Here is a 15,081-nt window from a genome sequence, read left to right as displayed (position 1 = left end):
TTTTTTTTTTTTTTTTTTTTTTTTTTTTTTTTTTTTTTTTGGCAGAGTTAGCTGAGATTTTATTTTGGGCATTATAAATAAAGCAATTGAATTGTTTTGTAGCTGGAGGCATGGGCAAGAGGGGTCCCCAAGCGGTAAACTCCTCCGCGGGTGGGCTGAGAGCTGGGGCTGAGCCTCAGGTGGGTCCCCTGTTCCCTGTGCTCCTCTGCACAGCAGCCTCCCTCCCAGGCTCTGGGGCAGCCACAATAGGGGCAGGCTGGGAGGGGCTGTGGCAGCTCTTCACTTGGGCAGGACGTCAGAGGACTCGGACACCAGCTTCCCATCGCGGGTCTCGATCTCCTTCACAACCATGGCCCTGGTGGAGCTGGTGGAGCTGGTGCAGCTGAAGGAGCTGGAGCCCGCGACAGAGCCAGAGCTGGAGCCTAGGCCATAGCTGAGGCCAGGACTTGTGAGGCCCCCATAGACCAAGCTCAGACCACTTGCATAGCCGCTGGTGGTCTTCATATGGATACTCATGTTCTGCATCCCAGACTCCAGCCGGCTCTCCTCACCCTCCAGCAGCTTCCTGTAGGTGGCGATCTCGATGTCCAGGGTCAGCTTGACGTTCATCAGCTCCTGGTACTCATGCAGCTGCCATGCCATGTCCTGCTTGGCCCACTGCAGGGCGGCCTCCAGCTCGGACAGCTTGGCGTTGCCATCCTTAATGGCCAGCTCCCCACGCTGCTCGGCATCTGCGAAGGCGACCTCCAGGGAAGCCCTCTGGCCTTTGAGGCCCTCAATCTCAGCCTGGAGCCAGCTGATGTTCCAGTTCATCTCAGAGATGTCAGTCTTTGTACACCGCTGGTCATCTCCGTGCTTCCCAGCCAGCCTCTGCAGCTCCGCATACTTGATCTGGTGCATGCTCTCAGCCTCAGCCTGGCTGTGGTGGGCAATCTCCTCGTACTGCGCCTTGACCTCAGCGATGATGCTGTCCATGTCCAGGAAGTGGCTATTGTCCATGGACAGCACCACAGACGTGTCCGAGATCTGGGACTGCAGCTCCTGGATCTCCTCTTCAAACAGCTGCCCTTCCAGGCGAGACTCCAACTCTACCTTGTTCATGTAAGCTTCATCCACATCCTTCTTGATGAGGACAAATTCATTCTCCATCTCTGTACGTTTATTGATCTCATCCTCATATTTGTTCTTGAAGTCCTCCACCAGCCCCTGCATGTTGCCAAGCTCCGCCTCCAGCTTCAGCTTCTCCTGACTCAGAGTCTCCAGGTGCCACCTAAGGTTGTTGATGTAGCTCTCAAACATGTTGTCCATGTTGATCCCAGCTGTCTTCTGCTGCTGCAGGAAGCTCCACTTGGTCCCCAGCATCTTGTTCTGCTGTTCCGGGAACTGTATCTCGTCGATGAAGGAGGCAAACTTGTTGAGGGTCTTGATCTGCTCCTTCTCCTAGGTGTGCATGGCCTGGATATTGAGGTCCACCTCCAGGTTAACAGGGCTCAGCAGGCTCTGGTTGAACGTGACAGCGGTGATGCCTCCTATGCCGCTGGCCCCACCATAGCCTCCGCCCAGGCCACCCCAGAAGCTGCTGCTGCCCACTCGGGAGAGGCTTGAGGAGCTGATGCAGGCACCAGGCCCACTCATGTAGAAGCAGTTGCTGAAGGCCTGGGGGCCAGAGGTGGACACCTGGTAGGACTTCTGGGTCACCCTGATGGACATGGTGGAGGCAGGAGTGGAGGCAGGTGGGCTGGACCAGGCAGAGATGCCAGAAGGAGCTAAGAAGCTGCTTCTTGGTCCTCAACTGCATTTTCATTATAGCAGGAAAATGTCCTCAGCATTTTCTTGACAATACAAGAAATTATTGGGTCATGGACTTACTGTAAGACTTTGGCCATCAATTAACTTCTGTGCTTTCAGTTTTTCTCATCTGTTATGTGGCAAAACTAATTGCACCACATGTTTGCAAAAAACAGCAAAATCTTAGATGTTTTTATATGCAGCTTGTTATGGTTGGCAATAGTTAAAACTACACGAGGAAGGAACTAGTATTTATTGACTACCTGTTAAGTTCCTGGCATCGGATTTCATGAATAGTATCTCACTCTTAAAACAAAACTTTTAAGCGGTGCTGTTATCCCTAACTTAAAAGTGGAGAATCTTCGTAGAGGCTGGGAAACTGACCTGACCTCACTTAGCTAGTCAGTTCTAGGGCTGGGGTTTCTGCACAGATCTGTGTGACTCCAAAGCCCTTTCTACCAACGGAGTACCTTGTGTATCATTATCATTCTCTCTGAACTTTCTTTAGTGAGTAGTAAGGTAATAAATCTGACATGTTATATTTCCTTTAAACTCTCATGAAGTCATAGAATCTTGGAGGAACATTGAGAGATAGTCTAGTTTCTTTTCTTATCTTCAGATGGAATATAGTTCAACTGACCCAGGCTGCATATGCATTGTTTATGAAGACATCCTGTCAATGCAATTCTAAAACTCTTCTTAATTACTTGATTGATATTTAATTTTCAAAATCCTCCTATTAGCTCACCCAAATGGCACACCCTCTAGTTTAGGCCCCACTTAAAGACTGGAAAGAGTTAATATCCTCTGTGTAAATGTTCTTTACCCATCCTGAAGAAGATGGAGGCACATTTTAGCATTGCCTTTAGCCTTGTGTTTTGTTCTGGGGCGTTTACTCCCTTTGGGGGTCTCCCTTTCCTTCTCAGGGGCTCCACATCCTTCCTCAATCAGGAGCCCGCCTCATCAAGGAAGGAGCTCATCATGCCAGCCTTGGGGTTCCCCACTTATACATCCTGGGTTCTGACTAACTTTCCTAACAGACGATCAGAAGTCAGGCATAAGAGGGAAATGAAGGATGCTTTTCCTAACATTGAACATTTTCTTTATGACAAACTCTTTCATGCACACTTTAAATTTAATCTTCACAACAGCCCTGCAAAATAAGTACAGAGATCTCCACTTTTACATACAAATAACTGAAGCTTAGAAAAGTTAAAGTCACAGATCTAGACAGTAAGTAATAGAGCTGAAATTAGATCCCAGTCCTGGATGGGCCAAAGTACTTATTTACCCCACTGCCACCTGGGTTTGGGGCCATGGAACTGGTTATCTTCTTTTGCACTTCTGTTCACTGTCCTCATTCCAATCCAAGCTTACTGCCTTGAGTAGTTTTGTCATTGGTCAAGAAAAAAGCTTGGCTGGGATTGTGAATGTTTTGCTGCAATTCCATTATCCCTAAAGGAAACTTGGGGATGATGTATGTCCTAGTGAATGTGCCTAAAAGTATCATCTGAGAACAAAGGACAGCCCAGTATGAAGATGTTGCTGATTCATCCTCTCCGCACTCTGCCTGGCCTTGGATTTCTACGTAGTACATTTCCTTCCTAGTGAATGGGCCTGTACCTGTTATTTCTCACCATTGGTTTCAGGTCATTTTTCCGAAGTCCAGCAAAGTCATTTTGAATTTAGACCCTATTTTTTAAGGTCTGACATGGTCTCATGAGCATGTCATACACCAAGGTAATACACATACTCCTTACTCTGTTACCTAACAATTGTCTACAAAAGTGTGTTTCCTCATCAACAGATACATGAACTTCTTCACTCCTTAGCAAAACCCTTACCTCTACCCCTGACTGGGGACTAGTGCAGAGGTCCAACCCACTTTATTCTTCAATTGCTTTAGGTAGGATGGAATGGAGGAAACCATTGTGTAGGAGATGATGTATAAGAATAGCATGACATGACTTTCCACACAATTCTCAAAGACTTTGAAAGAGTTAATGAACAATCAATCTATCCTCTAACCATGGACCCCTTATAAACCTACTCTTTCCCCTGCTCCAAACACTTCCTTCCAAAGAAAATAGTTTAAGGAATGGTTTACTCACTTACAGGTTCTGGGTCAAATGCTTCTTTGGTCTTGAAGAGTTTAAGAACAACAAACATTTTTCCCTGTATCAAGTAACTCTGGCCTTCAGCTGAACCCCTGCTTCCATCTGCAGTTCGTCAGCCCTTGAACATTGTTGGATGTGTGTTCCCTTCATGTTATTTGTTCTTGATAGTATCTTATGGTTTTTCTTTAAGCAAATAAGACACTCTAACGGCACAAATAGCTCCCACGAAAATGGTCCATAGCAATCATTTGTGGGGAATCCTGACAGCCTCCAAACAAAGGAAAAGTTGTCTTTCATGTTCTCCACATCTGAATCCATCTGTGGGAACCTATTAGTACATTCCACTGTCACTGGGGACAGGCTGCTAATAGAGCTGGGGCATGAGGGTGGAGAAAATGCTATGAAAAGTTGGAATTTCATCTTGTTGCCTAGAGAGTGAATAATATAAAGGCGACTAATTATCTCCCAGGCATCTGGAGACTGGCCGAGGCAGAACGTGTGAAGGCTGCCTCATCTGAATGCCTCTCAAATATCAGCAACACGCAGGGTGCCAGTTTTTACGGACCTCACACACTGAGTAGCAGGCCACTAATGACATTACTTTTGACAACTAACTAAGCAGAAGCCCTCCAGCAACTGAGGCACGTGCTGCTTTCCCACAACCCCATTCTAGAGGGATGAACTCTGTTCTGGATCAGCTGGCTGAGTTTTTATATCAGGTTGACTTCGAACAACAATCTCAGCTATATCATCAAATAAAAAGGTCAATACTTTTTTTTTAGACAAAGTCTCACTCTGTCACCCAGGCTGGAGTGCAGTGGCGCCATGACAGCTCACTGCAGCCTCAACCTCCCTGGCTTCCCACCTCAGCCTCACTAATCTTCCCACCTCAGCCTCCCAACTGGAACTACAGGTGCACACAACCACACCCAGCTAATTTTTTTCAATACTATTTTTTAATTTTGTAAAACATTAAAGCAAAGAGTTAGGATAACATACCAATAAACCCAGAAATACACATACACTTGCACACAAACACACATACACATATTTCGCCCACCAATTTTATTCACAGATGCTCACCCCCAGGTACCGCACACGGGCTTTTATGCATGGAAGTCTATCCTAATTATAAACACCAGTGGTCAGATCTGAGATCTGGACAGAGTGACATGGAAAACAGTTTCAGTGGCACCCACATACAATTTCATTTCATGAGTCTTTGCATTTACCAATCAGGGACCGTTTGCTTGCAAGGAAGAAAAGTTGATTCAAACTAACTCAAGTAAAAGATGACCCTTTTGCTAATTTTATTATCTTCTCTTTAATAATTGTTTATTTCATCTATGTCTTTTAGGCCAAGTTCGGTTTGACCTTGGTGGGTGTGCTGGTCTTTCTTCTCCATTTGCCTCCACTCCCCAGACCTATTCTCCACCCTTCATGACCTGTTCTCTGCTGCAGGTTGCTTCCTGTTGAATTTAGCCAATGGGAAATATTATCAGGTCAGAAGGTGAGAAGAAAGCAAGGCCAGAGTATTTCTTCCTTGCTGCCTCCTAGCCTTGGCACCACACTGGCTGTGCCTCCACAAGGCAGCTCCTTCTAGGAGTCTCTGACCCCTAGCTCCGGCTCCTGCCGGACTCCAGGACACCATTCCACTCCCTACACTTAGGCCTCGGGATGACAACTTCTCAGTGTTGCTAAGTCTCTGATACTTCAACATCCCTAGTCAGCTCCCTTAACCCCACCTAAATACTCCCCAGACCTGCCTATAGTCCCTCACTGAAATTTTGTTTGAATCATCTGAGTTATTAATAAATTCTCTTGACTGCCTAATGTGGTAGAACCTCCACATGTTCTGCCTTTGATCTGTCCAGTCTTTCTTCAATGATACTTGCTTTCTAGTTCTACATATGCAAATGCAGGCTAAGAGACATCCTCTTTGCAAGTTTACTTCCTCTTTTCCCTACTTGGTCATAGTTAACTTTCTGATAGCTAATCATTTTCAGTAATTGCCATCCCTTCTCTCGTTCATTTAGAGGAAAGTAGCATTTGTATTTTATGAATAATATAGATGCTTATTAATCTTGTTCAGTTTGTTACCATAATCAAGATTGCATTTGGATCTTGCAGTATCCTCTAGACTCAATCTCCGTAAAATCAAGCTGGGTACTGTTTGCTCATGACTATATCCCATCACTAAGCACAGTGCCTGGCACATGGTAGCACTTAGTATACACAAGTCAAGTTCTAAAAGGAGGAAGGTGGGGGAGTAGAAGGAGGAGAGAAGGAGAAGGAGGAGGAGTTTGTGCCCTTGGGTGTCAACTGCTCTAGAAAAACTTAGAATTGTCATAATAATACTGGTGGTAAGAGCTAATATTTATTGAGCACCTACTCTATTATGGACTGCAGTTTACTCTATTATCTCATTTTATCCTTGTAACAACACTATGAGCCAAGTGCTATTATTATCTCCATTTAAGTAACAATGAAACTTAGGCTCCAAGAAGTTAAGAACTTATTCTAGGTCACCAAACTAATATGTGGCAGAATCAACCTGGGCCTGACAATCTACAAAGTCTATGCTCCTAACCAAAGCCAATCACGCCCATGTGCGTGGCTCTAGGATTTCTTCTGAAGCTTACAGTGGACATCACATTGACTCCAACTGCCAGTACTGCACATATTTAACGGTGTCCTCTGCATCTTCCACTGAGTCTTCTGCTCTTCAAATTAAACATCCCCAGGTCCCCAGTTCTTCCTTACATGGCATGGTTCACAAACCTCTCACCTTTTTCTAAGATTGCTTTGCCCAAATTTATATGGTTGTTGTGCCAGGTCACTAAATGATTTACAAGAGGAGTGTATGTAATGCATGTATATGTATGTAGATGTGTTTGCATGTGTATGTGTGTTTATATGTATTTGTGTATGTGTGTGCATGTTTGTGTATGTACATATATGTGTCTGTGTGTGTAGAAGGGAAGAATGGATGTTAAAGGAAGAGAAAGCAGGACCTGTCTTTCTGGTTTTCTTGTGGGTACTTAGTAGGTGTATTTATGGGGTACATGAGATGTTTTGATGCAGGCATGCAATGTGAAATAAGCACATCATGGAGAATGGGGTGTCCATCTCCTCAAGCATTTATTCTTCGAGTTACAAACAATCCAATTACACTCTTTATTTTAAAATGTACAATTATTATTGACTATAGTCACCCCGTTGTGTTATCTAACAGTAGGTCTTACTCATTCTTTCTACTTTTTTTGTACCCATTAACCATCCCCACCTCCCCACTCCAGCCCCCAACTATCCTTCCCAGCCTCTGGTAATCATCCTTCTACTCTCTATGTCTGAGTTCAATTGTTTTTATTTTTAGATCCAACAAATAAGTGAGAACATGCAATGTTTGTCTTTCCATGCCTGGCTTATTTTGCTTAACATAATGATCTTCAGTTCCATGTATGTTGCTGGAAATGACTGGATCTCATTCTTTTTTATGGCTGCATATACTCCATTGTGTTTATGTGCCACATTTTCTTTATCCATTCATCTGTTGATGGACACTTAGGTTGCTTCCAAATCTTAGCTATTGTAAACAGTGTTGCAACAAACATAGGAATGCAGCTATCTCTTCAATATGCTGATTTACTTTCTTTTGGGTATATACCCAGCAGTGGGATTGCTGGATCATATGGTAGCCCAATTTTTAGTTTTTTGAGGAAACTCTAAACTCTTCTCCATAGTGTCTGTACTAATTTACATTCCCAAAAACAGTGTACAAATGTTCCCCTTTCTCCACATCCTTGCCAGCATTTATTATTGCCTGTCTTTTGGATATAAACCATTTTAAGTGAGGTGAGATAATATCTGATTGTAGTTGTGATTTTCATTTATCTGATTGTCAATGCCTGTTTGCCATCTGTATGTCTTCTTTTAAGAAATGTCTATTCAAATCTTTTGCCCATTTTTTTTATCAGATTACTAGATTTTTTGCTATAGAGTTGTTTGAGCTCCTTATATATTCTGGTTATTAATTCCTTGTCAGATGGGTAGTTTACAGATATTTTCTCCTAGTCTGTGGGTTGTCTCTTCACTTTGTTGATTGTATCCTTGGCTGTGCAGAAGCTTTTTAACTTGATGTGATCCCATTTGTCCATTTTTGCTTTGGTTGCCTGTGCTTGTGGGGTATTGCTCAAGAAATTTTTGCCCAGACTAATGTCCTGGAGATTCTCCAAACATCTTTCCAAACATCCCCTAAGGGTAGTCTTACAGCCTATGAAAGAGATTTTCCAAACATCTTTCCAAACATCCCCTAGGGGTAGTCTTACAGTTGAAAATGCTGGATGAAAACAAAGTACAAAAAGGTAAATGAGTTCCCTAAGACATAGAGATAGCCAATATATTGATTTATTTATAACCCCGCTTATTTCCACAGAGGACTTGAACGTGTAGAATAACTCTGTTTTTATTGGGTTGCCTGTGCTTGTGGGGTATTGCTCAAGAAATTTTTGCCCAGACCAATGTCCTGAAGATTTTCCCCCAATGTTTTCTTGTGGTAGTTTCATAGTTTGAGGTCTTAGATTTAAGTCTGCCATCCATTTTGATTTGATATTTGTAGATGATGAGAGATAAAGGTCTAGTTTCATTCTTCTGTATATGGATATCCAGTTTTCTCAGCACTATCTACTGAAGAGACTGTCTTTCCCCCAGTGTATGTTCTTGGCACCTTTGTCAAAAATGAAGGACCTATCTTAAAGTGAGGCTTTTCTTGATCAGGACTACTTAGTGAGCCTGCAGTCTAGCATCCATTCATCCTTGAAGACCAGTAATATTTTCTAGATAAGTGAAAACAAGCACATTTCCAAGCCTGTGAACCTCCATGTATGATGAAGTGAGATCTATTTTCTCTCCTTGTCTGGAGGCCAAAGACATTTTCCACACCCTTGTATGAAAAAATTTGCTGTAGGGAAAGCAGGAGGTCTCTTCTCTTCTGGAAAGTAGCCATCTAGAGATGGAACCAATTATATTTGAGAAGTTCTTTCTACCTGGTTTATTAGAACAGACCAGGAGTTCCTAAATTTTCTTGTGCCATGGACCACCTGGATGTCTGATGAAGCCTGTAGATCCCTTATGAGAATTGTGTTTTTAAAGGAATAGCCTAATTACATAGGAATTCAAAGGAAATCAATTATGTTGAAATGTTGTAGTAAGTATTTTTAATTTTATTTTACTTTTAAATTATAATCTAGTAACAATGTGCTTCTCTATTGGGATTTATATGTTAACATCTATGTCTAATAGCTATCATAATTTGAAGGTAGTAATAAGCATAAGTGATACTTCAAAATCTCTACAACAATTCTCATATGAAATGAAAATATCTGATTGCTATTGGTGACACAGGCACAGGTATTGCTAGTTTGACACCCACATTCATAAGAGAAAGAAATGCTAATTCAACTAGAAGGTAGTGAAAAAACATATGTAATTCTTTCCCAGCAAAATTTATAGATGCCCTGAATTCCATGGCCTCCAGGATAAGAACCTGGGAGTAGAGGGTTGAAACATTAGAATCCTAGCTGAGAGACACTGTAGGAAACACCAGCTCATTTTATAGACAAACAAAGTTTGCTTCTGAAGGTTTGAGAAGATCTTTGATTCTGTGGTGTACCTTACAGGTTCTGGTATTTCGTATTTTGTCTTATTGAGAAGTCAATGAGGAAGTTAAGAGTGAAAATTTTGGACAAGTGTCAGCTTGGCACACATTTTGATTTTCATCATTTATAAACTGAATGCGGAGAAAAGAAAAATAAAATGGTCCAGTCTACAATGGGTCTCACCTCCTGGACCACTGACTAGGGCTTGCATTTTTTTCCCTCATCGCATACACACAAGTCCAAAACATCTCTCACCTGCTAAAAGCTCCAGCATTCAAAGAGGTCCTTTTTTTTTTTTTTAATTGTTTTTCTTTTTTTTTTATTATATATTTAAGTTCTAGGGTCATGTGCATAACGTGCAGTTTCTACAATATCGTATACTTGGTGCCATGTTGGTGTGCTGCACCCATCAACTCGTCAGCACCCTCAATTCGTCATTTATATCAGGTATAACTCCCATGAAATACCCTCCTCCCCTCCCCATGAATAGGCCCCAGTGTGTGATGTTCCCCTTCCGAGTCAAGTGATCCTCATTGTTCAGTTCCCACCTATGAGTGAGAACATGCGGTGTTGGTTTTCCTGTTTCTTGTGAGAATAGTTTGCTAGAATGATGGTTTCCAGCTGCTATCCATGTCCCTACAAAGGACGCAAACTCATCCTTTTTTATGGCTGCATAATTTCCATGGTGTCATATGTGCCACATTTTTCTATCCACTCTGTCACAGATGGGACATTTGGGGTGATTCCAAGTCTTTTGCTATGTGAATAGTGCCGCAATAAACATACGTGGTGCATGTGTCTTTATAGCGCATGATTTATATCCTTTGGGTATATACCCAGTAGTGGGATGGCTGGGTCCATATGTACATCTAGTTCTAGATCACTTGAGGAATTGCCATACTGTTTTTCCATAATGGGTTGAACTAGTTTAACAATCCCCACGCAACAGTGTAAGTGGTTCCTATTTCTCCATATCTCTCCAACACCTGTTGTTTCCTGACTTTTTAATGATTGCCATTTCTAACTGGTATGAGATGGTATCTCATTGTGGTTTTGATTTGGCATTTTATGATGGCGAGTGAAGGATGACATTTTTCATGTGTCTGTTGCTTGTATGAATGTTTCTTTTGAGAAATGTCTTTCATATCCTTTGCCACACTTTTTGATGGGTTGTTTTGCTTTTTTCTTGTATATTTGTAAAGAGGGTCCTTTTTTTACTTAAAGCTAACAATGAAAATACCAAGGTGGGTAACCCTCATTCAAACTTCAATAGGTTCTTTCAAAGAAAGTAGCCACTCTTCAATGGAAGGTTTTCACTGACATTTTGACATATACAATACATTCCCAAACACCCCTGGAGCCATGTGGACTCCTGGCAGACAGACTGCCAGCAGACGTGACTGGATACTATCCCCTAGCTTTACTCTGACCTCCTGCCTCATGCCCAACTAGGTCATTCAAGTCCTAAAAGGAGCAACAAATAAACTGTCTTTACCCTGTCTTCCCAGTGAAGACAATAGAATATCTGAAGATCTGAAAATCTTTTATATCATTTCAGATCTGGAAGTTACCATAGAGCTGATCTGTCAGGGGTACTAACAGTAATTTAGGTAAGATAACTCTTCCTTATGCAGAAGTGTCTGAATCCCCTACATTAAAAGGCAGAAGCCTTTTTTTTTTTTTTTTTTGAGATGGAGTCTCCCTCTGTTACCAAGGCTGGAGTGCAATGGTGAGATCTCGGCTCACTACAACCTCTGCCTCCCAGGTTCAAGCAACTCTCCTGCCTCAGCCTCCTGAATAGCTTAGATTACAGGTGCGTGTCACCATGCCCAGCTAATTTTTGTATTTTTAGTAGAGACGGGGTTTCACCATGTTGGTAAGGTGGTCTCGAACTCCCGACCTCATGATCCACCCACCTCGGCCTCTCAAAGTGCTGGGATTACAGGTGTGAGCCACCACACCTGCCAATTCTTCTTGTCTCTATTTACACAGCATAAGATAATCGACCAAAGCCACACAGCTAGAAAGTAGAGGAGATCAGAACTTGCATGTTTAGCACGAGTTCCACCATGTTACTCCCTCAGCCACTCAGTCATGTCTGCAGGGCATAGAGCATAGGGCAGTTTCCACATTTAAGGCCTGGTGCCACCCTGACCTTCTGAGTCTGACAAATGCCATCTTCCACACAGGTGCTGCAAGGAGCAGCAACATGCTTCTACGCTTTCATTGGCTTTGACATCATCGCCACCACTGGAGAGGAAGCCAAGAATCCCAACACGTCCATCCCTTATGCTATCACCGCCTCCCTGGTCATCTGCCTGACAGCATATGTGTCTGTAAGTACCAGATGCTTGCGGGACCCTCCTCATGATGTGGCTCTGGCACTGAACTCCCTTCTCTGTCAGGAAGGAGTCCTTTCCTATGTCTTCTTGGTGTCTGTGTGCCTGTCTTTCATCCCCTGTAGTCCCATTCCCCACTCCCTATGACAAGAAAAAAATTAGGATTCCAAACTGAAGAAGAGGAGAAGCCCCAGGCCTTCACTTCAGCCTTGGCCTTCATTCCCACCCCTCCATCCTCACAAGCTCTCGGTGTCTGCTGCTGCCCCAGGGGCTGGTGTGCAGGGAATAGGCTGCCGTCCAAGGAGCTCAGGTCATAGGCTGGCAGTAACGGGTGGGTGTGCGAGCAAAGGCATTGTGGGCCTCTGTGCACTTTCCTCAATGCTCTTCTGTCTTCTGGGAGCTTCCCAGCAGCAAAGAGGCGAGGCTCCCTGCACAGCGGGGAGAGAGAATACATTGTCCTCTACAAACTCTCTTCCCTTTAAATCTGGGGAGGAAAGTGTCATTTCTTTCAGCCGTTGCTCTCTCTTGTTACACCAGCTCAAACTCACCTTCAGGTTTCCCTAACTAGGGGAGCCCCAGAATAAAGGGGCTTGTCTTTTTCAGGATCACGCCCCTGCGACACTCCTCACGCTTTGATGCTTGCTCTCTCAGCTCCCATCCCAGAATTTCTATCACAGAAATGGGCCAGCTGCATCCAACATCCCCCTCTGCCCCTGGCAATGGAGAGAAGTGGCTCACAGGCCAATCAGTGTGTGGTTCCACAAACATTCTCAGGTCCTGAGGGGTGGACTCACTTGGGTCACCACAATTAGCAAAGAGCCAGCGGGGGGTGGGGGGGAGTAGGGGGGTTGCTGCCACTGATCAGCCTTGCTGTTTCTCTTTCCCAAAAAGACATCTTTAGCAACTGGCTAAGGAAGCCAGACTGACTGATCATTAAGGCAAGTTGCAAAACAGGATTGTTCTAGAAGCCAGAGAAAAACACAGAGCAAACTTGGGGGTCGTTTACAGACATTCAGCTGCCTACCCAAAGGTTTTACAGTTGCCTCAATTATCGCCTCCAGCTATGCACACACACGCAAGGGGCTTCATCGTATCCATACCATGATTATCCCTGTGGGCAGAATGTTGAGGGAGGGGTTGCGGGGCAGCAGGAACAGCAAGGACACTCTGTGTTTCTCCTTCTACTCCTCCTTCATTCCTGCCCTTCCTCCAGGAGTGGGCCTTTACAACACATACAATAAAGTCAATCATTGCAGTGCCTGCCTTAGAATAGCACTTTATAGACCACAGAATACTTCTATGCATCCGCCAACTTTTTACCCATCCTGATCTAACTCAGGAGACTCCCTGAGGCTGGAGGAGGCTCAGTCCCACTCTCCTCCAGCCTACCCTGCCGCATCCCCAAAGGGGATATTGCAAGTGGTTATATTACTGAGAAACATTCTCTTTCATACTGCACGGGCCTTAAACATGCCCTAGGAGTTGTTTGGTCTTGTACTGGTCAGCAGGCAAGCCCCTCTACCACCATGAGAAGAACAAGGTTTCTGGGCTCTGCTAGGACATCCTGTCCTCCCTGGTGGCCCTTGGCTCTGCTGGAGGATCTTGGCTCCAAAGGAATAGGCAAAGAAATGGTCTACATATGACCACCCTCTTTCTTCAGGCTTTGAATTCCTTACTTGATGTCAATTTGGCCTTCATAGCCTGGGCGGAGAGGGGGAGGGGACAGGGGACATATCTGGTCATATGACTGGTGGCTCCATTGCCTATGGCCAATTCTGAAGGCAGGGTTGTTGGGCAGATCAATAATATGTGAGGGGAGTAGGTCCTGGGAGCCCCCAGTTAAGTGCTTATTGCCTCCCTGATGCACATGCATACCAGTGGCTTTGTCCTGTCCATAGCCCGATTTCTCCCCATAGGTAGAGTGTTGAGGGAGGGGTGGTAGGGTAGAGGGAACAGCAAAGACATTCTGCTCTCTACTTCCTCTTCTGCTCCTCTCTCACATCTCCCTCTTCTCCGGGGGTGGACCCTTATAGCACACACAGTAAATGATTCTTGATTAAGCAAAGCCATAGTTGCCTGACAGCCATATAATCAGTAGGATTGATTCTGTCCTGATGCCATCATTTGTTTGTTGGCCTGCCTGGCTCCTAGGACTAAGCTAGAGAGAAGAAATAGAAATATGAGTCCTTATCTGGGTCCCAATAGTTAACAGGCAATAGGCCTCTTCATCACTTATCTTTGGAGATTTTATCTCTGGTGTTTCACAGTGAGAGGGAGCATGGATAAGACCCTGAGGACCAGAAACCATAAAAGAAATGAGAGCCTTATCCACGTGGGCAGGGTGCCCATGGTCCCTGCCAGGCCTGGTTGCAGGGCATTGGCTGCAGCTCCTTCCTTCTGGAAATATCTGCTCTCCACGGAACTGTCAGCATAGCTCTGCTCTCATGGGGCTGAAATACCTGCCGTCTTACTCCTCAGATATCAAAGGACCAGAGAGATAGAGAGTTTCTGGCCCAGTCCACTAAATTCACATGTGGAGAGAAAATATTGAGAAAGGCCTAGAGGCCAGATGACTGGTCTACAGTAAAGGCACATGCCAGCAAGTGGTGGATCCAAACTGCCATGCAAGCCTCTGCCTCCAGGGACAGGGCTCTTTCCTCTCCCGTGGGGCCTCCAGCCATGCGTTCTTCCCCTGTACCTCCAGCCCTGTCTTCTCTTGTTTTAACAGGTGAGCATGATCTTGACTCTGATGGTGCCATATTACGCCATTGACACGGAATCCCCACTCATGGAGATGTTTGTGGCTCACGGATTCTATGCTGCAAAATTCGTAGTGGCCATTGGGTCAGTTGCAGGACTGACAGTCAGTTTGCTGGGGTCCCTCTTCCCGATGCCGAGGGTCATTTATGCCATGGCTGGTGATGGGCTCCTTTTCAGGTAAGGGCTACCCTCCGTGAAATTTATCCTGCTGTGCCATGTCTATCCAGGGAGAAGGTCTACCCACTGTCAGCCTGACTGTGATTTTTATGTCAGTGCCTTTCACATGGACTGTGATACCTTGTCATGTATCCTGGAGAAAAAGGGAGTGAACAGAGCTCAGGCCCTGAAGCAGCCCCTCAGTTTAACTCTGTGGTCCCTCAATCCAGCACAAGCTGATGTGTGCCCGCCCCCCGCCCCCCC

At 44.6% G+C, this 15,081-nt stretch overlaps 1 protein-coding gene and 1 pseudogene across 1 annotated transcript in view; one reads left to right on the top strand and one right to left on the bottom strand.

The window, feature by feature from the left end:
• The window catches only part of SLC7A14 (solute carrier family 7 member 14), a 46,298-nt gene that overhangs the window by 6,902 nt on the left and 24,315 nt on the right, over window positions 1-15,081 (top strand). Inside the window, exons 3-4 of the mRNA XM_017848793.1 lie at window positions 11,752-11,898; window positions 14,630-14,838. Coding sequence (XP_017704282.1) covers window positions 11,752-11,898; window positions 14,630-14,838 — 356 coding nt within the window. The remainder of the gene's footprint in view (window positions 1-11,751; window positions 11,899-14,629; window positions 14,839-15,081) is intronic.
• Window positions 280-1,725, bottom strand: LOC108513144 (keratin, type II cytoskeletal 8 pseudogene; annotated as a pseudogene).

Source organism: Rhinopithecus bieti, unplaced genomic scaffold, assembly GCF_001698545.2.
Source record: "Rhinopithecus bieti isolate Rb0 unplaced genomic scaffold, ASM169854v2 scaffold_32014, whole genome shotgun sequence".
In the NCBI taxonomy this organism is placed as follows: domain Eukaryota; kingdom Metazoa; phylum Chordata; class Mammalia; order Primates; family Cercopithecidae; genus Rhinopithecus; species Rhinopithecus bieti.
The sequence above is the reverse complement of the archived record's forward strand: the minus strand, read 5'-3'. Positions and strand labels throughout refer to the sequence as shown.